Genomic DNA, 27,583 nt, shown 5'->3' with positions numbered 1-27,583 from the left:
AAAAGACGATGCAATAAAAGTGATACACTCAATTTGCCAGCAAATTTGGAAAACTCAACAGTGGCCACAGGATTGAAAAAGGTCAGTTTACATTCCAATTTCAAAGAAAAGCAATGCCAAAGAATGTTCAAACTATCGCACCCTTGCACTCATTTCACATGCTAGTAAAGTTATGCTTAAAATCCTACAAGCTAGACTCCAGCAGCATGTGGATCGAGAACTACCAGAAGGACAGGCAGGATTTCAAAGAGGCAGAGGAACTAGAGATCAAATTGCCAACATACGCTGGATCATGGAGAAAGCTAGGGAGTTCCAGAAAAACATCTACTTCTGCTTCATTGACTATGCAAAAGCCTTTGATGGTGTGGATCACAACAAATTGTGGCAAGTTCTTAAAGAGATGGGAGTACCAGACCATCTCATTTGTCTCCTGAAAAACCTATATGCGGGTCAAGAAGCAACAGTGAGAACCGAACACGGAACCACTGATTGGTTCAAAATTGGAAAAGGAGTCCGGCAAGGCTGTATACTGTCGCCCTGCCTATTTAACTTATATGCAGAGCACATCATCAGAAAGGCAGGGCTAGATGAATCAAAAGTTGGAATTAAGATTGCCGGGAGAAATATCAACAACCTAAGATATGCAGATGATACCACTCTAATGGCAGAAAGTGAAGAGAAACTAAAGAGCCTCTTGATGTGGTGTGCAGAAGGCGAGTGAAAAGTTGGCTGAAATCAACATTAAGAAAACCAAAATCATGGCATCCGGGCCTCTCAATTCCTGGCAAATAGATGGGGAAGAAATGGAGGTAGTGACAGATTTTATTTTTCTGGGCTCCAAGATCACCTCAGATGGGGACTGCAGCCAAGAAATTAAAAGACGCTTGCTCCTGGGGCGGAAAGCTATGGCAAATCTAGACAGCATACTAAAAAGCAGAGACATCACCCTGCCAACAAAAGTGCGTATAGTCCAGGCCATGGTGTTCCCAGTTGCAATGTATGGCTGTGAAAGTTGGACCATAAGAAAGGCTGAGCGCAAAAGAATTGAGGCCTTTGAACTATGGTGCTGGAGAAGACTCCTGCGAGTCCCTTGGACTGCAAGGCGTTCAAAACGGTCAGTCCTAGAAGAGATCAACCCCGACTGCTCTTTAGAAGGCCAGATCCTGAAGTTGAAACTCAAGTACTTTGGCCACCTAATGAGAAGGAAGGATTCACTGGAGAAGAACCTAATGTTGGGAAAGATTGAGGGCAATAGAAGAAGGGGACGACAGAGAATGAGATGGCTGGATGGAGTCACTGAAGCAGTAGGTGTGAATTTAAATGGACTCCAGAAGATGGTAGAGGACAGGAAGACCTGGAGGAACATTGTCCATGGAGTCGCGACGGGTCGGACACGACTTCGCAATTAACAACAACATGATTAGAAATTCAATTTACATTATGATGTATATATTACAAATTACACACAAAAAATGAAGGGAAATCAAAATAATCTGGCACATATAAACTAAGTAATAACTTTTTTAAATTTCAAAAAGCAACTGATCATTTGCTAATAGGTAAAAGAAAGCATATAGCTATTACATCTGCAGACATGAGTCTGTTTAAAATAATTGCTATTCTAGCTAAATGTACTATTAAAGAAGCCAGTTTTACTTAGTCAGAGTACAAGAAAAAAGATTCACATACAGTCCTATGAAAAAGAATTTTGTTTTAATTTCTTCTTTAGCAACATTATGAATGTTAAAAGGATCTATGAATTGTAAGTGTACATCCCAAAGCCCACACTCCTCGTTGTCACTCACTTGTGAGATTTTTTCCAGTTTGTTCCACTAGGCCCTGTCCCACAGTCATATGCCTGAATGATAAATGTGTACTCCTTCTGCAATTCACAGTCAATTGGACTTCTTGCTTGAAGCTGACCTTCTCCAGATGTCTTGTTTAGGACTACAGCTTCAAAGGGCATTTCTTGTCCATGGATTTTAAAAGCACAGATTTCACCTGTAAGAAATAACAAAAAAGAAATGAAAAGATCCAGAAAAATTACATGATCATCGTGCAAGCAGTTTATAACCCATTGTTTGAAAGAGTTTGGTATTTATAACATTATAATGTTTAAAAGACAATACTTTTCTGAATACAATTAACTAAGAAATGTTATCAATTGACTTGTCATGACTAATATACAAAATAAAATTGTAAATCAAAAATACTGAATATTTAATTTTTTTTATACTTGGTAAAAAAGCAGAATCCTCTACTATAGATAACATTGGGGACACAGTGTACATATATGTATATACTCATTGTGCATAAATACTCAGGGCACTATCCTTTCATACTTCCATACTTACCATTTTCTGAAAAGAGCTATTCACATGATTATTCATATATTTTACCACATATAGTTATTTTAATTACTCTTATTTTTTCTATGTCAAGAGTCTCCACTGCAGGCAGCTAAGAATGAAGATTTTAGTCACCTGATTACTGATTTGCAATTTATCATCCATGCTTCAAATTTTTTTCCCAGTTTATGTATGGAAATTTTGTTAACTTATTGATCCAAGGTAATGTGTTGGCTAAAGTTAAGTCAGCTTTAAATCTGGGCTATCAGTGCACAGTTTAGAGCTGTCAATATTTGATAAGTGCATATCCTTCAGATAAGTGCATATCCTTCAGATAAGTGATCTGAAGGAAAAGGATATAAGCAAAATACTATCATCTAGTTCAGATTGCCAATTATTCTGATAACATTATGTCATATGAAAATACAACTATGCAGGTTCAATGTGCCTTCTTCAGAATATCTGAAGTACTCATTAAAAAGTCAGACAGAAAGTATATTTGCTTTTTCTTTTAACTTTCATCATAATCTCAGTAAATAAATTATCTAAAAAAAAGTTCCATCTTCAAATGCTAGTAAACCTGTCTACATCTATACTTTTATATGCCGATGAGACAAATATGCTATCCTTTACTCAGACAGACCTAAGGAGAAAGTTGCAAGTGCTAGCAGCATATTGTAGGAAAGAAAAATAGGGTTTTATTAATGCCAGAGTTATTAGGATTAGTTATAACTGGAATATAAAAAATAACCATTTGAAACAACAAATATTTAGTTGTTACCTTCTAGTCATTTATAGCCTTAAAAATATGTGCTGTAATTATCAATGTAATGTCCTAAATGTGTTATCTTTTGAGAATAAGTAAATTATATAAAATTGATTCCGAGACAGGGATTCAGATTTTCAGACAGTCATATTCTTCTAAAGTACATAAACTAATACATAGAAATTGATGGCTGGATATAGCCAGAAATTATTTCTGTTAAGTCCTTCGTTTGCATGCAAATGATGAAGACACATGGCGATGCTGAACAAACACTTTATTCTCCTTCTACAACCAAGCAAAAGGCACGCAGATCTTTTTATATGGCCAGAAACCCGGACAGTGTTAACCAATAGGAACAGAGCGTTTTTGTGTCTTGCGCATGCACACAAGGCTGGCGCCGCTCTGTTTGGTCTCTACAGAAATCCTTTTAGCCAAACCAATTATTTTTCTCAATATTTTGCTCCACTTAGAACATTTCCAAAGGCTAAATTTATCATTTTGCCATTTATAGTTCAATATGGAAGTATAATTATATGCCTTTACAAAGCCTGCCCCTGCTCATAAAATTTAAATGAATCAGTTTTTCATGTTTTGTTAAGTTGTCTCATATCTAATCTAACCTCTATTTAACAATACTCTTGTTAATCATCTGGACCAAACAGATAAGGAAAATCTGCTTATTTTCTGCCAGGAAATCTGCCTACAGAAATAAGCAGGAGTGTTGCCAAATTTTGTTTAATAGAAATTACTGTGAGTTTATGGATCTAATTTTGGAATGGTCAACCAATAATTTACATTTGAGCTCTGATAAAGGTACCTCTATGTGTTTTACCAATTATTCTGTATCTTGTTTTCTTGCTTTCTTTTATTCAAAGTTTGAATAAATATTTTTTAATATGGTGTTTGGACTATAAATGAATGATTAGGATTGTGTCAAATATTAATATTGGAGAATTGCTTTTTTCAGGAGTTGAGTGGTCCACACATTGAATGAATGAATAAACACATAAATAAATATATTGATAATCTTAGTATACCAATTTTTAAGCAGAGCAGGATTGGTGATACTAATGAATACATGATACCTGAATTTTTAGAGATTTTCATAAGTCAGTCACCCAAACAGTAGATAGGCAATGGAGGAGATTTAAGAATGGCAGATCATTACATAAGATTTCTTCTAGCTATCACAGAAATTTTGGAACATGAGGGCAACTTTAAACAAGGTAATATTTTGCCATTTTTTTCTAGTAACATCTTCATTTTAAAACTGCTGACTTCTTATATTTGTCTGTGGTGCTTCTAGGAAAGTAACAATTGCATAATGGACTGAATTTATGAAAATAAGTCTCAGTGTAGTTTACGATAATGAAGTTACCTTGTAGATGTACAATCCATCAATGCAAATCATGGATTTTCAGTTTTGTTTTTATATGGACCAGATAGCCAAGTTTCTAGCAATACAACATTCTCAGAAATTAAAACTTGGCAGTTTTTAAAATAAAAAGAGTTTTATGGGGGGGGGGCGCGGATTTACTTTAGAAGTATTTTCAGAATTTGTCTCATTTTATTGAAAACCTCATTATCACTGTGCAGTGTAATGAGTGCAACAACTCATTAATTACAGAGCAGGTTAATAATTGCATTAAATTGAGGAAGATCAACAATATCCTAAATATTGTACCATTAATGCCAGAAAATTTTAATTGTTTCAATATATTTTGAAGAATTTTGAAGAATTAGAGTCTTCTCCTAGTTAGTATCTGAGATACTATACTATACTTGTTTTCTCATTTGTATACAGATAGATAAAAAAGCACTTATACAGTGCTTATACTTATACAGTATGCATATATGCAGTAGAGTGATGTATTCATTCATGCATTCATGATGGTACAGTCAAGAAATCTGGCAAATATCTGAAGTGAATTAAATCCTAGGATTTCTTTATGACAGAAAATAATAGCAGACATGTGCAGGTTAATGCTAGTGTTTGGCAAGATTCTTAAATAGAGTAAAAATATGTTATATAGAAATAAGACTAAATGTGTTTAACTGTCTCAAAAGAACATATTTTTCTTTCTTTTCTTAGATCATAGCTTTTCCCAGGCTTTTCAGGCTTCTAATGCTTAAATTGAATCATCATTATATTTTAATATTAAATTTGAAATTAATGGAATGGAAAACATAAAAATTAAAACTCCACATGTACAATACAAACCAATAAAATGTAATGGTGTAAAAAACTCTAAAATAATAAATTAATTTAGAAAAGGACAATAAAATAAGTACATTTTTAATTAAGCCAACCTCAATAATGAAAATCATGAAATTAATTTCTGATTTCAGAAATAAATCTATAACGTGTTCATAGTGGTAAAAGTGAAAACATTTCATCTTTGTTAACTGTTCAAGTTTATATATATATATGTAACCAAGGAAGCTATATTAAGGTTGCATTGGAAAGGATGTTTTTTTTAAGAATTTTTTTTAGTGAATTTACTAGATTATACATTTAACTAGATTTCAATAAGAGTGCTATTATATGGTGATAAAAATATAAGCACTATTAGAATTGCTCATCCTAACTGTGTAAGAAAATGAGAGGGAAGAAGCAACATGAAGCTGAGGTTAGGTATATAAGTCCCTGATATAAGGGACTTAGAGGAGAAAAAGTGCAAGCTTTGGTGAAAATGTTAACATCAATGTTGGATTATTATAAAATTCTTTGTGGTGCAGACCTTGTAAATAGTCCAAAAATAATTACAGTTAGCCCAGAATGTGAGATTACAGATGTGAGTGACACTTCTTGAAGTTCCCAAATAGGCCCCTGGTTGAAATGGCTTCACTGCCAGTTGTCTTCAAGATCAGTTAAGGCAGTGGTTCTCAACCTGTGGGTCGGGACCCCATTTGGGGTCGAATGACCATTTCACGGGGGTCGCCAAACAAGGCTGTCCGCCATTTTTTTCCCCTTTTTTTGGCCACACCCCTGGCACCCGGTGATGTATAAGTGGTTGGGGGTCACCACAACATGGGGAACTGTATTATGGGGTCGCGGCATTAGAAAGGTTGAGAACCACTGAGTTAAGGTGTTAGGAAAGGACTTATATAATCTAGAAATATATGTAGTTTGAAACAGTGCTTGCAAAATTGCCTATTTCCATACAATCTATCCCAAACTTCTAGATCAACATCTTTTTTATTATTTTCTGAGTGCTGACAAAGTGATTTCTTAATAATTGGTTTCAGAATTTGTCTATATCAAATCAATCCTTGTTGATGATAAGAACAATAATTGTTGAACATTTGCTCTTCTCCATTTCTCTGGTTCTATGTCTATTTGCATGAAAGAGGCTCTTTGATGACATCTACAAGTTCCTTCAAGGTTGGTCCTGGAGACGTAAAGACTTCATGATACCCAGGTGTTCCCTAACCATCTCTTTTCTTACCCTGGCTAGCTCCTCCTTCCATTTATTCATTGTTCTGCTAATCATTACAATAGTCCAGTCCATGGCTGCTCCTTTGTGGTATGCCATAAAGGGTGGGTGCTCTCTCTGCTCTTTTTTAGTATCTACATGAAACTGCTGGGTGAGGTCTTCCAACATTATGGGATGAAGTCTCATCAATATGCTGATGATATTCAACTTTACATCTCTATCCATGATGAACCAAGTGTTGCTGTAACTGTCCTCTAGTAGTGCTTGGAGACTTTAGGGATTTGGATGAGAGACAGCAGGCTTCAGCTGAACCCACATAAGATTGTGGCTGTGCAGTCAAGAGGCCTCATGATCCGGGGGCCTTCGATTCTTAGTTATCAATGAGGTTACACTAACTAGATAGACCCACAATGCACAATGTAGCTTATATGCTACATTACAGGTGGAAAAAAAAATCTGAAGTCTGATGGTTTTTTTCTCAATGCTGACAGTATTCAAGTGGTGTCCAGATGTTTTGAGATTTCACCCAAGGCATCTATTATTGGTACTACCTTTGTTTTCTTTTGCCCCACAGTCATTTTATTTGCAGGTCTTTGTGTAGGTTTTCCTTCACTCCTACACTCACAACTCCTGCTCAAACAGCAGGTGACAGTTGTGGCTAGGAAAGCCTTTGAAGTGTTGAGTGCCAGTTTTGCCCTTTCCTGGATCATGAGGACCTGCATATAGTCACTCATGCCCCGGTTATCTCCCTGTGGGATTACTGCAATGCACTCTATATGGGCTACCCATGAAGAAAGAAAGGTGTCCCTGTGAGTTTTATTCCTCTAGTCTTAACTGACTATAGGAGGCGGGGCTCATCTCTGTTTCAAGAGCCACTGAAATATCCTTGAAGTGCATTTGGTATTATATTCACTATCAAAAAGAGTATTTTTATTGTTATTTTTCCCTCTAAAAGATTTCAGTTTGTTTTTTCAACTGAATTATACAGCTTATATGCTACATTAAAGGTGGAAAAAGTTCTGAAGTCTGATGGGTTTTTTCTCAATGCTGACGGTATTCAAGTGGTCTCCAGATGTTTTGAGATTTCACCTAAGGCATCTGTTACAATTGGTTATACCTTTGTTTTCTTTTGCCCCACAGTCATTTTATTTTCAGGTCTTTGTATTTTGTTATCTTCTCCAGTTCTTTATCTTCTCTTCTTTTGTCTTCTAGTACTACTACATCCACTATCCAGATTCTTTTAAATATTTATTAGTGACAATTGTTAAATATGTGGCAGTGCTTGTCTGTTGTATTCTAAATATTATTATTTACTAAAATTATTATCTGTTCAGAACAATGTGAAGTCACATCTGCCAAATATGGAACAATGGATGGGAAAAGTATAATCTGCAAGCAAGTAGTTTCTCAATAATGTTTTACTGTTTTATTCTTTTTATTTATTCTTTTACAAGGTTTATTTTTTCATTTCTTTTTCAAAGAATGTATCAGAATTCTATTTCAGCATGGTTGATCACAGCAGTTTATTCCTGATATCTGAATTTTGCATAGTTTATTTTCTGTTTTTTAAATGACATAGAATATATTATTTTTATCTTTAATTGCAATTGTTCAATGAAAAAAAATATTATCACATTTATAAGCCCTTCTTTATGTACCTGATTGTTTTCTTTATCTTTGTTTGTTTCTGTTTGTATATGTTTTTTTAAAATAAAGTTTGATTTTTTTAAAAAAATCAGGCAAGGAGAAAAATGCCACGTGTGAACAGTTCTAATCTAGTTGAATTGCCTTTTAGAAATGGTTACATCACTTATATTTTTTCTCTATTTTTCTCTGATTTGCACACATATTTTTTAAACAACATGTATTCATGAATATCATAAATGAGCACTGTCAAGATTTCAGTATCCTGAAGATCATTTTGCTTTATAGTCTTCCTTTAACAAGAAAACTGAAGGCAATGACAAATTAATTCTACTTGAGAAGCTCTGTTTGCAAATAAATCTTTTACTCTTAAAGTTAATTTGTCCGGTTCAATTGACACAGTTTTCTTGTTCACATCACCTGCTATTCTTTCCTACCTAATAAATGTGACACATAAACAGACAATTTGTAACTCCATGTTTCTGCATTCAGTTGAATCCATGAATAACTTAAATTCCATTGATTGCAATAGATTTTCTCTTAATATATTTAATTCTGAATCAGTCCACTTTTGTCTACACAACACAATTACAGATAGCAGTAGTTAATAATAGTATATAAATTTGGGTTAAAAAGGCTGGTTACAAGTAGAGGACAGAACTAGGAAAAATATGTTGTCAACCTAGAATTTGGCTTTTATTTGGCATTTAGATATTGAGATTCATGTAGTACATGAATTCATCTATCATCCATACCCACTTTAAGCAATAAAGGAGAAGGGGGGAATGGGAGATGGAGAGAAATAAGGCAAACTTGATTTTAAAATAAGTTCATATGTTCTTATAAAGAAATACAAAAAGAATTTAATATCACCAATGTTGTATAGTGGCAAATCAACTTTATTCTATACTTTATTACTGAAAGACAGAAATAAAAGGGTGATATTATTCTGGTTCTACCACAGATAATTAGTAAGCATTATAAATTCTATTTCCATGCTAAATAATCTGTTTTCACCAGAAATCTCTGTGGTATTTAATAATGCTATGTTTTATTTATTTTATTTGTATTTATTTTTCATATTTATATGGCTGCCCATCTCCAAAAAACCTTATAATTGTCAGTGGAACATTCAAAGTACAGCGTTAGTGTAATTGTTCAATTGTTTGGAGCCTATTCAGTGTATTTGAAACTAATGAAAAAAATGGCCCAAACTATTAATGATTATTTAGATCAGTGGTTCTCAACCTGTGGGTCGTGACCCCATTTGGGGTCGAACGACCATTTCACGGGGGTTGCCAAACAACGCAGTCCGCCATTTTCCCCCCTTTTCCTTAGCTGCGCTATTCTCTTTTATTCTATTGGCTTTTGAAAGCCAATAGAATAGACTCTCTTGAATAGAGTCTAATTCTATTGGCTTTCAAAAGCCAATAGGAATTGTCCAGGCTGTCTCTGCCCTGCTGAGCCCGCCAAAAGCCCCAGTCTGCAAACGGTGCTGCAAGTTGCCTGCAGCAAAGGCGAGCTGTCTGGAAGCTTCCACCCCTCCCTGCTGAGCAACTACTAAAAATGTAAGTAAAAGAGGGCCAGGGGTGGGAGGTGGGAGGCCGGCGGGTGCAGGGAGGGTTGCTGGAGCACGTGGGGCCCGGTGGGTGCCTTACCTCCCTTGGGCTGGGCCAGCTGGTGACCTAGCTGGTGGTCGCCTTGCGCCATTGCTGCCCCTTGCCAGCTACGCCTCGGCCGGCGCAGGAGGCGGCACCACGCATGCGTGGGGCTCCTGGGCAGGGAAAGTCCTCAACTTATGACCGGTTGGGTAGTCCTCAACTTACAACCAGTTGGGTAGTCCTCGACTTACAACCAGTTGGGTAGTCCTCGACTTATGACCGGTTGGGGTCATGGCATTAAAAAGGTTGAGAACCACTGATTTAGATTAAGGTAAGATAAAGAGTAGTCTGACAAGACTTCATGGTCAACTCTACCTAGCTTTGGCAATACTGATATAATTTTAATTAAAATTTAGACATCTTGACATCGTTCTTTCTGTTAAGGATGGTACATACTCAACTAGCCAACATATGCATTGCTAGTACAAAATTCAATACTTAGATATGTCTTGTCAAAAAAATTGCTTAAATTTTATTTTTTACTAGATTTTTGTAAAGAGGCAGTAGTCAGTTATGAATCATGAATCTCACAGTTTACTTGCATCATTAACTTAATGTTGGCACAATGTTAATGTAATAAATTTAGGGTTGTCAATGAGAGGCTTTGAAATGACAGGTCCAACAAAAGTGCAAAATTACTGTAATGACTAAAAGTAATGGAGATCACATATGCTAGCTTCTTACTAATTAGCAAATGAACAATATTTGGCAGAACTTGATTTAGCAGGCTGACATCTGAGCAATCTACAAAATTAGAAACATGCCAGCAAAAGGTATTAATCCAAGCAAGGAAAATCACCATGTAAAGAAACTTATCTAAAAGCAATAACAAAGGTATTAACACGACATACTTCTTCTGTGATAAAAATGTTGAAGGGCAAATTCATTTCAAACTATATAACCAGGATACCAGCCAAAATCACATCAACATAGTACAATCATCAAAGGATGCAACAGTTTATACAAAGTAGGGTCTATGAACTCCTTCAAGTTAATATCAAAAGGAACAATGAAATACAATTTGGATGCCCAAGTGGCAATAGAGAAAAATAAGTGAATCATATTTCCAATCAGCAATGAAACATATCATTATTATTTCCCTGCACAAAATTTGTCAAAGGGCTGTTGTTGAAAAGAACTTCTTGTGAGCATTTCTTTAACATTCCAGTGGAAATGGATGTACATTTAAAAATAAATGAATGCTTGTCACTTTTGAAGATTCTGAAATATAATTAGGAGGCAGGACTCATTTACTTTTATTTCCAAATACAATTTATTAAGAATTTTAATTACAACAGTAAAATCTAATACAGTGGTTCTCAACCTTTTTAATGCCGCAACCCCCCAACTGGTTGTAAGTCGAGGACTACTCAACCGGTCGTAAGTCGAGGACTACTAAACTGGTGCAGCACCGTTTGCAGAATGGGACTTTTGGCGGGCTCAGCAGGGCAGAGACAGCCTGGACAATTCCTATTGGCTTTTGAAAACCAATAGAATTAGACTCTATTCAAGAGAGTCTATTCTATTGGCTTTCAAAAGCCAATAGAATAAAAGGGAGTAGCACAGCTAAGCAAAAGGGGAAAAAAATGGCGGACTGCGTTGTTTGGCGACTCCCGTGAAATGGTCGTTCGACCCCAAATGGGGTCCCGACCCACAGGTTGTGAACCACTGATCTAATACAAACTAAACTTAAGAAAATGATAAGATAAAGAACAAAATTTACAAAAGAGAAAAAGAAGTGACTTTATTTTACTTTACTTTAGAAGTGACTCAACCATTTCCCTATCCCAAAGCCTAGGAGAACAGCCAAGTTTTCAAAAAAATTCTGAACATCATTAGTTCTTATGGACAGACAGAAAGAATCAGAAATAGTAAGTCTCTCAGTCAGGTCCTATGCCATGAAGAGTTTTATAGATGGTAATGGTAATCTTCAATTGCATCCAGAAGCACATTGCTAGCCACTGGAGTTTACAGAGTATTGTCACCTAGGCTTACCGTGGCATGCTCATCTCTGCCCAGATAAGTCCATACTGGATGAGCTATGACTTTTGAGTAGATGATAATGATTATTATTATTATTATTATTTCTTGCACAGTCAGTCAGATGTTTAGAAGAGAACAAAATACAAAGACCTGCAAATAGAAGATGTGGAAAAAGAAAGCAAGAATAGGTCCAATAAGTCTAACAGGTGCCTTGGGTGAAATTCCTAAACATCTGGAACACCACAGATGTTTAGACTGGATATGGCATTTTTGTCCTCATATTGAGTACTTCTCAAGGATTTGGGGTAGGTAGGTTATTGTTTGATGATCTTAAAGGTATCATCTAAGACGCTATTGCGGTTGGTCACAAAGTCAGCCAGATGTTCAGACTGCTTTTGGCATTATTATTTTCCGTTCAGAACAATGTAAAGCATAGATGCAAGTTCTTTAGGTGTTATTAGTTTTCATAACTGAGTTCTTCCCAAAGACCCAGAGATCATAATGTATTGGAGTAGTATATTCTAATAGTATATGTACAGATCCAAGCAGTGTGGCTTTTTGCAAATGACAGATGGAAATTTTGGCAATGGGCAGGCTTTATAAGTGCCATCATTTGGGGGGGGTATGGTACCCAATGTTCTGATAACAATTGGACCACCATGATTGGTTTATGCCATAACCTTTCAGTTTTGATTTTCAGATCTTGATATTCTGTGATATTCTCCAATCCGTTGTCTTCTATTCTACTATCCAGTTATTGCCCCATAAATTAACCATACTTCCTTCTTTTCAACAAGAGTTATTTCAAGTGTTATGAACCAAGATTTTATTTATCTGTATTCAGAAATCCTGCAATATTTTAGCATGCTCATTTTTTTACTATTTTTTCAGCTATATATTCCCACAGTTTTTTCATTATTGGCACATGATAATTTTCACAAACGTTCCAGTAAATCATTGTTCTGTCAGTTCAAATAACTCTTCTTTGCACAGCAAAATCAACCGTTGTATGTTTGTATGTTTTTTTAAATATTCCATTCCATTGCCTGATTTTATCTTTATCTACTTTCCTATGCAGGTTTTGTAGAAATGAACCATGTAATGCATTTTCTTGCCAGCAATTTGATCACGTTTTTATTACCTTATTACAATGTTCACTTTTTGTTTCCTGTACATTTAGTAAGTTCCATTTTTAGTGGAATTTACTGAATGTATTAAGTAATTTTTTAGGTTAGTCGCATATATGCAAATTCAAGCAGTATGGCCTTTTGCAATTGACAGATGAAAATTTTGTCAATGCTCAGATGTTCTTAGTGAAATCCATGATGTTTTGTTATAATTAATAATTATTATATTCAAGTTAAGACAAGTTGTGCCTTCATGGATACAAAAGCACACATTAATATTAGCTATAGCACAGAGGTTCTAGATTCTAATGCTGGCTATTTCTAAGAGGTACATATAGATGATGTAGAGCCAGTTTGGTGTAGAGGTTAAGGCACCAGGCTAGAATTAGAGAAACTACTGAGTTCTAGTCTTGCCTAAGACACAAAGTTTTGCTTCAAAACTGTTAGCAGATTTACTTACTAAACCTTTAATCCCTTAGGCAGAAAATTGAGGCCTGTCACTCTCTCTCAGCCCTAGACTAGCAGATAGAAAAACATCTATTTCTCAACCCATATGGCAGCAGTCAAATAGGTTATGCTCAATGAAAAGTCCTACAAACAACAATGGAATGATTCAGGGTGACTTCACACACACACACACACACACACACAAACATATATATATATATATATATATGTGTGTGTTTTCTGAGGTTTTCGCGGGTATTTGTATGTAGGTCTTTGGTTGTTCGGGTTTTCTCCCGCGTAAAATTGGAAGTGTCTTGGCGATGTTTCGACGAAGTCCCATTCGTCATCTTCAGGCTGGTGTTTTCAGCTTCGTGCTTTGAGCAGCAATGTGTGGTCTTAGCTGTTCTTCCATCCAGCATACATATATATATATATATATATATATATTTGTTTTCTGAGGTTTTCGCGGGTATTTGTATATAGGTCTTTGGTTGTTCGGGTTTTCTCCCGCGTAAAATTGGAAGTGTCTTGGCAACGTTTCGACGAAGTCACATTCGTCATCTTCCCTGGTCCAACACCTTAAAGCCACAGGACACGAAATTGACTTTAAAAATACCAGAACCATTGCCAAAAGTGAACATTTTAATAAACAGAATAATCAGAGAAGCCATCGAGATAGAAAAACGCCCACACAGCATGAACAAGCGAGATGATACCTCCCGCCTACCAGCCATTTGGAAACCTGCCCTTATTGACAAACGACTCCCTAACCCCAAAATCTTAAACCCCTCTGCAACTCAGACTAACCTGAGCACAACCAAACAGAACACTCCCCCAGCCAATCAGAGCACAGCCAAGCCCCTAACCATTCAGAACACACCTCCACCCAATCAGAACACAGCCAAGCTCCCACCCAATCAGTTCATACCCTCACTGGCAGTTAAAAGGAAGAAACAGCTAAAACCACACATTGCTGCTCAAAGCAAGAAGCTAAAAACACCAGCCTGAAGATGACGAATGTGACTTCGTCGAAACGTTGCCAAGACACTTCCAATTTTACGCGGGAGAAAACCCGAACAACCAAAGACCTATATACAAATACCCGCGAAAACCTCAGAAAAACATATATATATATATATATATATATATATATATATATATATATATATATATATATATATATATGGGGGTCTTTGGTTGTTCGGGTTTTCTCCCGCGTAAAATTGGAAGTGTCTTGGCGACATTTCGACGAAGTCCCATTCGTCATCTTCAGGCTGGTGTTTTCAGCTTCGTGCTTCGAGGAGCAATGTGTGGTCTTAGCTGTTTCTTCCTTTTAACTGCCAGTGGGGTATGAACTGATTGGGTGGGAGCTTGGCTGTGTTCTGATTGGGTGGAGGTGTGTTCTGATTGGTTAGGGGCTTGGCTGTGCTCTGATTGGCTGGGGGCTTGGCTGTGCTCTGATTGGCTGGGGGAGTGTTCTGTTTGGTTGTGCTCAGGTTAGTCTGAGTTGCAGGGGGGGTTAAGATTTTGGGCTGCCTTGCAATCATAAAGAACGTAAGAACGTGGGGTGGTCCTCTCACAGAGAAAGCAAAGAATAGCCTCCAATTCAGTCATCATTTCCCTCACCGTTTTGCTTTGGTACAAATCTGAAGACACCATGCTTGGAGCAAAGTTTTCAGCTTCGTGCTTCAAAGCACGAAGCTGAAAACACCAGCCTGAAGATGACGAATGGGACTTCGTCGAAACGTCGCCAAGACACTTCCAATTTTACGCGGGAGAAAACCCGAACAACCAAAGACCTACAAACACCCGCGAAAACCTCAGAAAACATATATTCCCATAAATTATTTTCTTACGGGTATTCAAGAAGACTTTGACGATGTGGAACCAGAACAGTCAACCAATTATAATTAATTTCCAGTTTACCCTTCATATTCAGTTTAAGCTAACAAACCAAAGGCAAGAAGAATATACATTTTTATGAGATTACTAATTATTTTTAAATTTGAAATGTTGCTGTAAACATGGTATTCGATTTTGACATTTTTATTGAATAATCACATACATTTGGATAATCACAGTACTGGACAATCCTTAATTTGTTCAGTACTCTATACCCAACCTGGAAGCATTATTAGAAAGCTAATTTCTCACAATTTTTTTATTACTGATAAAAATGTTCTTTATTGCTTTATGTGCATGAGTTGTAATGTTTTCTATATAAATCATAAATTGGAAGAATTGATTTTGTATTTCTGACAAGAAAGAATTTGTATGTTATTAGAATAGGACGTTTGCATTTCCATTTATTAGAACTTACATAATTTTCCAAAGACAAAGACTACTTAATATGGAACATTTTACATATCCTTGATCTTTCAAATTACTTTTATAGAGCCATGGTGGTGCAGTGGTCAGAATGCGGCTGCCTGCAGTTTGGCAGTTCAGTTCTCACCGGTCAAGGTTGACTCAGCCTTCCATCCTTCCGAGGTTGCTAAAATGAGGACCCAGATTGCTGGGGGCAATATGCTGATTCTGTAAACTGCTTAGAGAGCACTATGAAGTGATATATACATCTAAATGCTGTTGCTATTGCTTATCTTAATATTACCATCCCACATAATGAAATAATTACATGTTCATAATTCAAAATCACATTTTATATTCTATTATACGATCTTAAAAAGAGCAAACAACAACCATGCTTGCTTGGAATATTCATTCATATGTGTACCTATAATGAATCAGGGTGGTACATTCCCTTGCTGTCTACTATGAATTTTTGGCTAATTTATTTTCATTCTTCCCCACCACAAAGTTTCCATAATGTACAATGGGAAGTACTCATACCATGAAAAGAAGCCTATCATCTCAGTATCTAATGAATCAGAGTCAGTGATACCCCAAATAACTTTTAGTAAAGTTTAATAAAGTTAAATTGATCTACCATAGTATTTTATAACATTTTAGTTCTTTTATCTTCAATCTGTTTGAATTTCACAGGAAGGTAATAAACCCTTTCTGTTCATTTTAAATAATAGCAGCAGAACACAATAAATGGCAACAGCCAAATAAGCAGTGTATTATTAAAACAAATGACCATAAGAAACAAAATATTGTATCAAGTAAGAAATTATTTAGAATTAATATGTCTTTAACTGCTTAATCTAGCTGAAACCTTGCAATGATTTGGCCACAGTAACACGAACTTACTCTGCTATAAAGTCTTATAAGTATCAGATGATTGCCAATAACACCCTCAGGCATGCCATTTAATTACACTGACAAGCAAGCACTGGAGTCATCTTGGTGTTGCACAGCAATAGTAGTAGTTTTGAAAGACTACTCCCTTAAGCTTTAGCAAAAAGGTCAAAAATAATAAATATAATCTAAAACATGTTGACAGCATCAAGTTCCAATTGTTGCTATGGGTTACAATAACTCAATCAAAAACAGAAAAAGTGATACTAAATAAAAAAATACCTTATTAGATTCAAATTTCATTCTACAATGCTTATTTTAGGAAGATAAAGACATATATTACTGCTTCAACAGGATTCTAAAACACAATTAGTGTCAAGCATCAAGTTTTCAAATTGGTTATCATCAAAGAACTTGAATAGTATAACAAATACTATGGAAATATAGCCTTCTTTACTATACTATATAATTTATTGCATAGAAATGATCTGAACTTTCATTAATTGGTCACATCTGTTTTGATATCCTATAGGCTCCATGCATGATCTTTTCACTATTTAAAAGATCTATGGTGGATTACATTATGGGAATCCAGTAATAGAAAATATTACAATATTTTTAACTATTATTGCTACTCCTGAGTAGCCTGAAGATTTGTATCATTTGCATTTATGTTCTGAGCCAATTGTTCCCTTACTTTCAGTTCTTCAGAATATTAAATACATGAAATGGGTTTATGTGTGTGAAATAACCTTGATGATCGCTATGCAAATTTGCAGAAAAATCTTCCAGAGAACTGAAAAAATATTTAAACTTATCCTTCTCCAGAGTAACCTATGAAAACTAGGTGTGCTTCAGTTCCACTCTTAAAATAAAACAAAAAACATAGCCTTATCCCAATTGACTTTCCCTTTGCTTAATCCAAAACATACCATGTTTAACTTTTATATTCAATTCATTGACCTACTTCCCTTCCAGGTAAGAATTAGAATCCAGGAAATAGTCCATAAAGGCATTCATCTTTAAAACTATATCACATTGCTTTTAAAGCTGATATTGCATTTTTAGAAAAACATCCCGCCTTTATTATTTTTATAAATAAGACAACAAATATATATATATATATATATATATATATATATATATATATATATATATATATAATACTATTTTTTCTAGCACTTTGCCTTTTATTATATTGTAAGCTGCTCAGAGTTGCTGTTTCAGTGAGGTGAACAGCATAGAAATTTAAGAAATAATCAAATAATAATACATAAATAATACTCATCTTATTTTCCAAACAAAAAAAACCCCCATGAGATAGGTTGGGCTGAGAGTGACTGCCCCAGGGTTTCATGCCTAATATGCGACTAATGCTCACAGTCTCTGTAACTCTGTGACTCACAGACTCTGGAAAGAGTGCAGAGAAAAGCAACAAACATGATTAAGGGGCTGGAGTTTAAAACATATGAAGAACGGTTACAGGAATTGGGTATGTCTAGTCTAATGAAGAGAAAGACAAGGGGTGACATGATAGCAGTGTTCCAATATTTGATGGGCTGCCACAAATAAGAAGGGATCAACCTATTTTCCAAAGCACCAGAAGGCAAGAAGCAATGGATGGATAGAAATCAAGGAGAGAAGCAACCTAGAATAAGGAGAAATTTCCTGACAATAAGAATAATTAACTAGTGGAACAGCTTGCCTTCAGAAGTTGTGGATGCTCCATCACCAGAGGTTTTTAAGAAGAGATTGGACAGCCAGTTGTCTGAAATGGTATATGGCACGGGTATCAAACTTGATCATGTCACATGATGTATTGTGATGTATCGTGATGTTTTATGCCTTTGCTGTGGGTGTGGTCTATGTGTGACGCATCTGGCCCAGGGGCCGCCAATTTGACACCCCTGATATAGGGTGCCCTGCTTGAACAGGGGGTTGAACCAGACAGCCTCCAAGGTCCCTTCTAACCCTGTTATTCTGTTCTGTTATTCAATCTCCTGTTTTCTGGGCCAGCACTTTCACCACCTCACCAAACTGGCTTTACTAAAATTATTACTCCAAGTGAACTCTGTACTTTGAGCACCACTTATTTAATATTTCCTTTTCCATTTCATAGTCAATATTGCCAAAACTATACATGTGAATAAACCTTTGAATCAAAGCAAAAGGTTCTTTTCTTTTTCTTTTTAGTGACTTGCCAAAACAAAGAACTATGTATGTTTGTTAGAAGCTTTTCATATTAGCAACATTATTCTGGGGAATAACTGTGATAATGACCAAGAAGATTGAGAGATCACAAAATATAACAAAATCTCTATTAGCCAACTATTGACTAACATCTGCACATATAGTCTGAAATAATCTTATAGATCACTAATGTTCACTTTATTCAGTTTATGGATAAATGGAAATCATTTTCCATTCAATGAAGAGCAGTATCTTACTAAAACAAATAAATTAACTGCAGCTCAAGCAGCATCAATCAATTTCTGTGAAAATTAATAACTCCATTAATAAATATATTGATTAAATCTTACTTTAAAAGCATGTCAGACAATGTGACTCATTAATTTCACTTGAAACCCCAGTCATGTGTATCAATTGATTTTTCCCAGATGGCAAGGCTTGCTGCAGTTCTCAGTTCACTAGCTGTTTCAAATATAGTAAAGCTTTGTGAAATTAAACATTTCTCTAAAGAGCAAAAGCCACTATCAATCATTATATGGTCTGAACCATACAGCATAACTCATATCTTATTTCATATACCAATGAAATAATTGTAATTAAAATAATTCCCAATTAATTATTAATAAATTCCACATTAAAAGGCACACTTTTGTTTAGTTTTATCATGTTTAGATATAATAGAAAGCTACATCATGATCCCCTCCAAATTAAGAACAGTCAAGAATTTTCCTCTCAAGGAAGATTCTGGAAGACCAGTGTGATAAAAATAAATGTTCTTTTTTTTTTAGAAACTGAATTAGAAATACAGTACCGTATATTCCAGCGTATAAGGCGACTGGGCGTATAAGACGACCCCCAACTTTTGAGAAGATTTTCAGAGTTTAGAAAGTTGTCTTATATGCCAGAAAATACAGTACAATATTGAATTTCTGTTTATAGATGAGCACAATAGGAGCTCCATTCCTTCGCTGCTAGAAAGTGAGTGTTGCCCACCACTGCTTCCCTAATGCTTCCTGAACTCAGCTAGTATTTTTCAATATTCAATATTCATAGTCAAACAAATGTTTCTTTTTTAAATATTGTCTCTAGTAGATCCCATAATCTATTTTGTTAATTTTCATTTTGATCTTTTTCCTTTGACCAGTATCTTTCTTAATCAATGTGATTTGTTGAATCAAAAAGTTTTTCCATATATTCATGACTGCTGCTATAGGTATAAGAAGTAAATCAAATGTTTCTTTTTTTTGTAGATGTAATGTCCTTAATTTATATAGCTTACTGTTTTCTACTATTTAATTGCTTTTCCTGAAAAAGAATAAAGTGATGGGCAATGTAGAAAAATGTATGCTTTGTCCTGTTAGTGCTTATTTCTGTAAAAAAAATAGGGTTGGCCACTAGGGGGCAGATTGGTTTTAAATTCAGAGAACAGCTACCCATATATTCTGGCGTATAAAACGACCTCCGACTTTTGAGAAGATTTTCAGGGTTTAGAAAGTCGTCTTATACGACGGAAAATACGGTATATAGAAAAAGAGAAGGATATACTTCAGCAATAGAGTGTTAAGCTGTAACTAGCCATTGCATATAAGTTCTGGTTGTACAACCAACACATGACTCAGCTTAGTAAAATAATGATGTGAAGAATGCAAGAAATTACTTTTCACATTTAATGCTTGTTTCCAGTTACCAGATCAAAGCTGAAAACTTGAAGAATATAAGCTGAAATATTGGCAACATTAATGTTTTCTGATAGGACACCTTCCAAGTCATACTTAGAAAGATCAGGAATTAATCATAAAATTAATCTATGGATTCTTAAAGCTAGTTTCTACTATCCCAATATTTAAAACTGAGGTAGAAGAATCCCTGTAACAAATTAAAAGAATGATAATATCAATAATATCAAGATGCAATAAAAAGGCAGGCGCATCTTACTCTGCCATAAATTTTTGCTAGGTGAACAGAACAGAATAGAACTGGAAGGGACCTTGAAGGTCTTTTCGTCCAGCCCCCCACTCAAGCAAGAGAACCTATACCATCTCAGACCAGTGACTGTCCAATCTCTTCTTTAAAACTTCCAGGGATGGAGCACCCACGATTTCTGAAGGCAAGTTTTTCCACTGGTTAATTGTCCTCACTGTTAGGAACTTTCTCCTTAATTCCAGGTTGCTTCTCTCTTTGATCAGTTTCTTGTCCTGCCCTCTGGTGCTTTGGAGAATAATTTGACCCCTTCTTCTTTGTGGCATCCTCTCAAATACTAGAATACTGCTATTATGTCACCCTATTTCTTTTTTTTTTTCTTTAGACTAGCAAAACCAAAATGCTGCAGCTGTTTTTCATATGTTTTAGTCTCCAGGCCTTGGATCATCTTAGTTGTTCTTCTCTGAATTTCTTCCAAAGTCTCAACATCTTTTTTGTAATATGGTGACCAAAATTGGTTGCAGTATTCCAGGTGTAGTCTCACTAGGGTTTTATAAAGCGATACTAATAATTTGTGTGATCTTGATTCTATGCCTCCGTTTATACAACCCAGGATTGTATTAGTTTTTTTGGCTGCTGCTTCACATTGCTGACTCATAGTCAAGTGATTATGCACTAGGACTCCGAGGTCCCTCTCACAGTTATTGTTTTTGAGCCAGGTCTCACCTAATCTGTACATATCTTTCATTTTCCTTGTCTAAGTGTAAAACTTTGCTTTTCTCCACATTAAAACTCATTTTGTTGGATAGGGCCCATTTTTCAAGTTTGTCAAGATCTTTTTGAATCCTGTGCTTGTCTTCTGGAGTGTTGGCTATTCCTGCCAGTTTAGTGTCACCTGCATTAGGTCTAAATACATGTATTTTCTATTGGATGGTACTGCCTGAGATTTCTTTTTTTTACAAAATCTTTATTCTAATCCTTAGTTTGTCATTCTCTTGAGAAGAAAAATGCTTGGTAAGCAAACTGAAAGTAATTTTTAAACATTATTTCAAATATTGATCCTTAATAAAAAAAAATGAGTGAAAGGAATAATTCAGTATGTTTGCAGGAAACAGTCCTAAGTTGCTAACCTAGGAAGAACATCTGAAAATCAATTCTCTTTTTTTAAACATAATGAAACATAAAGTTTTTTTTAAAAAAATGATGATCCAAATAGAATCTCCACCATTATAAACAATCTACCTCTTCATTTTCCAACCCTAATATGGCTGTCAGGTAGGATATAACAAGTAAATCAGAAAAGAGAGGAGAATTTCTACATTACAAATATATTACTAAAGACCTGATGAAAAAATCAGTTACCAAATAAAATCCTTTATTTATATTACAACCTGACCAGACTTAAAAATATGTATATATGGTGCTATTCTATATAATCAAAGTCCATTTCTGATAGGCTTTTGAATAAAATAGAATAATGGCATTACACAGATGTTCTCAAAGGCTCCTTTAAGAATGTAAAATAGCACTGAAGGAAGTTTTATTATGGAGGAAACTATTTTGGTTTTTAGAAAATGATGACTGATATGTTTTTAACCTATCAACTATCAGCTAATAACAAAAAAGTTAGAGTTTGAATTTCTTTTTGCTGCCATCTACTGGTTGGATAGATTTGTGCAACCAAGATGCAGCAACTTGATAATTGATGGAGAAAAAATATTTTACTGATTATTATGTGACACATAGCATACACACAATCTAATCATCCAAAAGTGTAGGAGAAAAAAAGCTGTATGCTGAAACCATATTTGTACCAGATTACATTGTCTCTCAAGTATTCAATTTTCTTAAAAATGTTCTACCTTTCCTATGTACATTTTCAAAACATAACTAAACACATTCCAAAAATGTATACTGTTGTAATCTAACAAAATGTACATACATTCTTTTGGCTCAGTAAATTAGTCAGTTTTGTTTTCTATAACATTCAGTTAAAAATAAATTAATCTCAAGTTCTTTTTTTCTCACTTATATACCTATTTATAAATTTTGATGCATTTGTACATTACAAAATTTGACATATTATTAGGTTTCTGTGGATCAGCTAACATACAGATATGTATTGCAGCCTTGTAGGATTGTGTTCAAAATCAAGGTTGGGACAAATCAGGAAAGAGAAATTGTTTTTAATTATATTAATTTTATCCTATAATTTTTGACTATACTAAGCATTTCTATTTACATATATATTTAATAGTAAATCACACTGTGGGTATCAAAGTTTTTACAGTAAACATCAAGCAGTAATTAATGAAAATTATCCTAATATTTTCAATAATTATCAAATAATTTCTGAGAATACTTTTTAAAAATACATATTGCTTGCAAAACTTTCTTCAGGTAAACCTCACACTATAAATTAAAACTTTTCCCAGGGATAAGACAGAAGAGCCAATTAAGAGCCAATTAAGGCTAAATCTAGATCAGTGTTTCTTGGTTGCCTGAAGATTTGTGAACTTCAGTATGTATGTATAGACTTGGAATAAGTCCTATATAATTTTGCACAAGTCATTCTTTATGAAATTTGGATTTGTTCTGTATTTCAGTGATAACAGATGGGGAAATTCATTCCTTATACAGTATTCCATTTAGAAGTAAGGAAACACAAGGGGTATGTCATTGCTGATAAGCTTGTAAGCTTTTAATCTTATGAGATAGACCAAACAGAAAACACAACAAGATAAACACCATGGTGGCACAGTGGTTAGAATGCAGTACTGCAGGCTAATTCTGCCAACTGCCAGCAGTTCAATATTCACCGGCTCAAGGTTGACTTAGTTTCCATTCTTCCAAGATCAGTAAAATGAGGACCCAGATTGTTGGGGGCAATATGCTGACTCTGTAAACCGCTTAGAGAATGATGTAAAGAAAGGGTTCCCAACCGGGGGTGTGAGACGGTATTCTAGGGGCTGTGAAAACTTGGGTTTTCAAAATTATTTTGAACTTTTATAAGGGGTACGAGAACATATCAGAGTGTTCTAGGGGTACAGGGTATAGAAAAGGTTGGAAGCCACTGCTGTAAAGCATTATGTAGCTATGTATAAATCTAAGTGTTATTGCTATCAGTTAATTGTACTTTATTGTAAAGCTACTGTACATTAACAGCATCTTGAATTGAAAGAGCTATATCAACTCTGAGGTCATATTGTAAATATTTGCTTCCTTTGAAATCCTGTACCAAAATACGCTGAGTAAATCTAAAGAAGCAAAATTTTGGTGACTTCAAGTTTTATATTAGTTAGATTGATTTTATCCCTGGGACCTGAAGTTCTTTTGCCAAGATTTTTCAGAAGTGGTTTGCCATTGCCTGCTTCCAAGGACTGAGACATAGTGGCTGACCTAAAGGCACTTTGTAGCTTCCTGCCTAAGGAGGTAATAGAACTCACGGTTTTCTGGTTTCTAGCCTGAAGCCTTATCCATTTCACTAAACCAGCTGTCTTTTTAAAGTAAATTGGTCATCTCAAAAATCACTTTTACAAGCAACGCAAATCCTGGCTTTCTTAGAAATAAGTTTACTTACACCTGAATGTATTATAGACTTAAAATGTACCCAAAGCCTAATTAGAAATCAGCCTCGTTGAACTCTTTGAAATTTGCTTCCAAGTTGTATATGAAGTTGTAGCTCCAATATAACATTTTAACTGATACTTTCATGCAGCAATTCTTACAACATAAGTGCTATTTTGTGGATTTGTATCCTGCTTCTCTGTCAATGAGAAGTTAATTAGCAGAATAAAAACAATTCAATAAAGATGCAATGAAAACATAACAAAGCATCACTGAAAACTCTGCATTGAAAACAAAAACACCCTCTCAACTGAATAGCCAAAATGCAATTAGCCCAATAGTTTTATCTGTTGATCAAGAACATCACAGTGGAAGCTGGCATGACCACCTTGGCAGGCAGTTCTGAAATCTGGGAACACATCCTGAAAAAGTCTTCTCATACACTCAAAATATACCAAGTATATTTTAGATATGTGTCATATGCTCAGATCTGATTATCTCTTAAATTAGAAACAGTTGGGCAGGAATCAAAAGCTGCATCTTCTGGGCAAGTATAATCTACTCTGACTTTCAGTGACCAGAAACAAGTCTCCTGCTTTGATTAAGCTTCAATTTATTTGGCCTCATTCACTGCAGACATTAGATAAGAATTCAAAAGTTAAAACAGGTTGCTTCGAGTTTGATGAAAAGGAAAGATAGATATAGTAACTTTGTAATATGTTTTTATTATTGTATTATTTTGACGATCACCAGGCATATAATGCTAAAGAATAGTAAGAATAGAATTATATATTAATAGTAGTTAATATGCCTCAGTATTCTAATCAATCTTATGTTTCATTACCATATTATACTCATATAATTATAAATTAACAAAATTAACATTTGAGAAAATGTTTGATTTATTAAACAGTTGAGAATTACAAATGGACACATTATTAAATTATGATTTAACTGAATTTGACAGCTATTTAAAAATTTATAACATTTGCAACATCTAACAAATTGCAGATCTATTTACTTCGTGACAGCACCAACACTTAAAAAAGGTTTTCTTCTAATATTCACATGCACATACTCACAAACTAGTATTTCATGTGAATATGAATGACAATTTGTGGTGAGGTAATTTTAAAGGCTCCTCTAGAAGAAAGGAAGTAATAATCTTTTTTCATCATCTTATTTGATTCATGAGTGTATATTATATAAAAATAAAAATGAAAGTCAGCTACAGATGAAGGCACATCAAACAACAAGCATTGTAATGATCACTTTCATTCTATTACTGTCCTAAATAATTGACATTAATATTGTATCTGCAGAATTACTATAAAATTAATATACCAGTGAAAATACCAGATAATTATTGAATTAATATTTCAAGAAATATCAAAGACCATATGTTCAGAATCTGCAATGATTTGTTCTGCCATTAGTGAGACTTTGTTCAACAATAAAAGTGCCATTTCAAACTTTTAATTCATTGTCCACAGACTGATGTACAAAAATAAAAGCTATAATATAATAAATGGAATTGCAAGCACTATATTATAATGCATTTCTCCTATCTGTTCCTATGTCTATATAATCAAAGAGTTTCTGTAATATAGGAACCATGTTAGTAGGCGAGTGGCCATACAATATTGGAATTCAGCGTGATGCAAGGACAAGCAATAGAACAATAGAACTATAAACTAAAGTCCTGGGCTGATTTCAATAAACTTAGAACTTGGGACATGAATAAGAATGCTCAAGGGGAAAAACAACCCAAGAAATTCGGGAAACTTTGAAAAGTGAGATTATAAAAGCCCAGTCTAGGACAATACCAATGAAGAAGAAACAAAAGAGATCCAAAAAGAACCCAGCATGGCTGCACAAAGAACTCTCTGATAAACGGAAAGACAAAAGAACAAGTATAAAATATGAAAAGAAAGGCACATAACTAAGGCAGAATATCAGCAAATAGCCCAAACCTGCAAAAAATGAAGTCAGAAAGCTAAGGCTCAAAATAAATTAAGGCTTGCAACAAATGTCAAAATAACAAAAAAAGCTTATTTCAACATGTAAAAAAACAAGACAAAAGTCAAGGAAACAATTGGTCCATTAATAGGAGAACATGTCAAGAATGTGATGAGCAGCTGGGACAAAGCAGAATTGCTTGACATATTTGCATCTGCCTTTAGACAAAAGGGAAAAATATAGTCCAACCTATAAAAAAATACTGTAAAATGCAGATTAGCAAATCAAAATAAGCAACAAAATGGCAAGAAAACATCTATCCATTCTAGATTAATTCAAATTACCATGACCAGATGGATTATATACAAGGTTCTAAAGGAACTGGCACATGTGATCTCAGAGTCACTGAACCATATCTTTCAAAGATCCTGGAGCACCAGAGAACTACCAGATGACTGGAAAAGGACTGATATAGTTCCTATCTTTAAAAAAGGAAAAAAAGAATGGATTCAGGAGACAACAGATCTATTAGCTTGACATCAATTCTTGGGAAGAATGTGGAAAAGATAAGCAAAAACAAATTTGCCTCACCTAAAGGCAAGCAAGTCATAACTAGAAGCCAACATGGGTTTGTCAAAAACTGATCATGCAAGACAAATCTTATTGCATTCTTTGACAATGTGACAAAATTAGCGGATCAGCGAAATGCTGTAGTTATAATTTATTTGGACTTCAGTAAGCCATTTGACAAAGTAGACAACTTTCTTGGTAGGATAGAAAAATGTGGGTTAAACAGTATCACCACCAGATGTATTTGTAACTGGCTGATTAACCGCACTCAACATGTAGTCCTAAATGGAACTGCATCTACATGGAGGGAAGTATGCAGTGGAGGACATCAAGGCTCTGTCTTAGACCCAGTACTCTTCAATGTCTTCATCAAAAGAGGAGATAGAAGAGGAACTCAACAAATTTTCAGACAACACCAAGCTGGGAGGAATAGCCAACACTCCAGAAGATTCAGTGGTAACAATGGAAGGTTCTACATTTAGGCAAGAAAAAACAAATGCACAGATATAGAATAGGTGGTAACTGGCTCAATAGTAATAACTGCAAGAAGGATCTTGTAGTCCTAGTGGACAATCACTTAAATATGAGGCTGCAGTGTGATGCAGCTGCCAAAAAAGCCAATGTGGTCCCATGATGCATTATCAGAGGGACAGAATCAAGATCACATGAAGTGTTGGTACCACTTTATAATGTCTTGATAAGACCACATTTGGAATACTGCATTTAGTTTTGGTCACAATATAAAAAAGATGCTGAGACTGCA

The 27,583-nt window shown here is 34.9% G+C and overlaps 1 protein-coding gene across 1 annotated transcript in view; it reads right to left on the bottom strand.

Annotated features, from left to right (window-relative positions):
* Positions 1 to 1,773: 1,773 nt before the first annotated feature.
* LOC120308463 (calsyntenin-2-like) overlaps positions 1,774 to 27,583 on the bottom strand; it is a 179,903-nt gene continuing 154,093 nt past the window's right edge. The window contains exon 3 of the mRNA XM_039344546.1: positions 1,774 to 2,001. Coding sequence (XP_039200480.1) covers positions 1,802 to 2,001 — 200 coding nt within the window. The 3' untranslated portion in view covers positions 1,774 to 1,801. The remainder of the gene's footprint in view (positions 2,002 to 27,583) is intronic.

The sequence above is a fragment of the Crotalus tigris genome, unplaced genomic scaffold (genome assembly GCF_016545835.1).
Source record: "Crotalus tigris isolate CLP2741 ecotype Arizona unplaced genomic scaffold, ASM1654583v1 scf7180000017933.3771270, whole genome shotgun sequence".
Taxonomy (NCBI): Eukaryota; Metazoa; Chordata; class Lepidosauria; order Squamata; family Viperidae; genus Crotalus; species Crotalus tigris.
The sequence above is the reverse complement of the archived record's forward strand: the minus strand, read 5'-3'. Positions and strand labels throughout refer to the sequence as shown.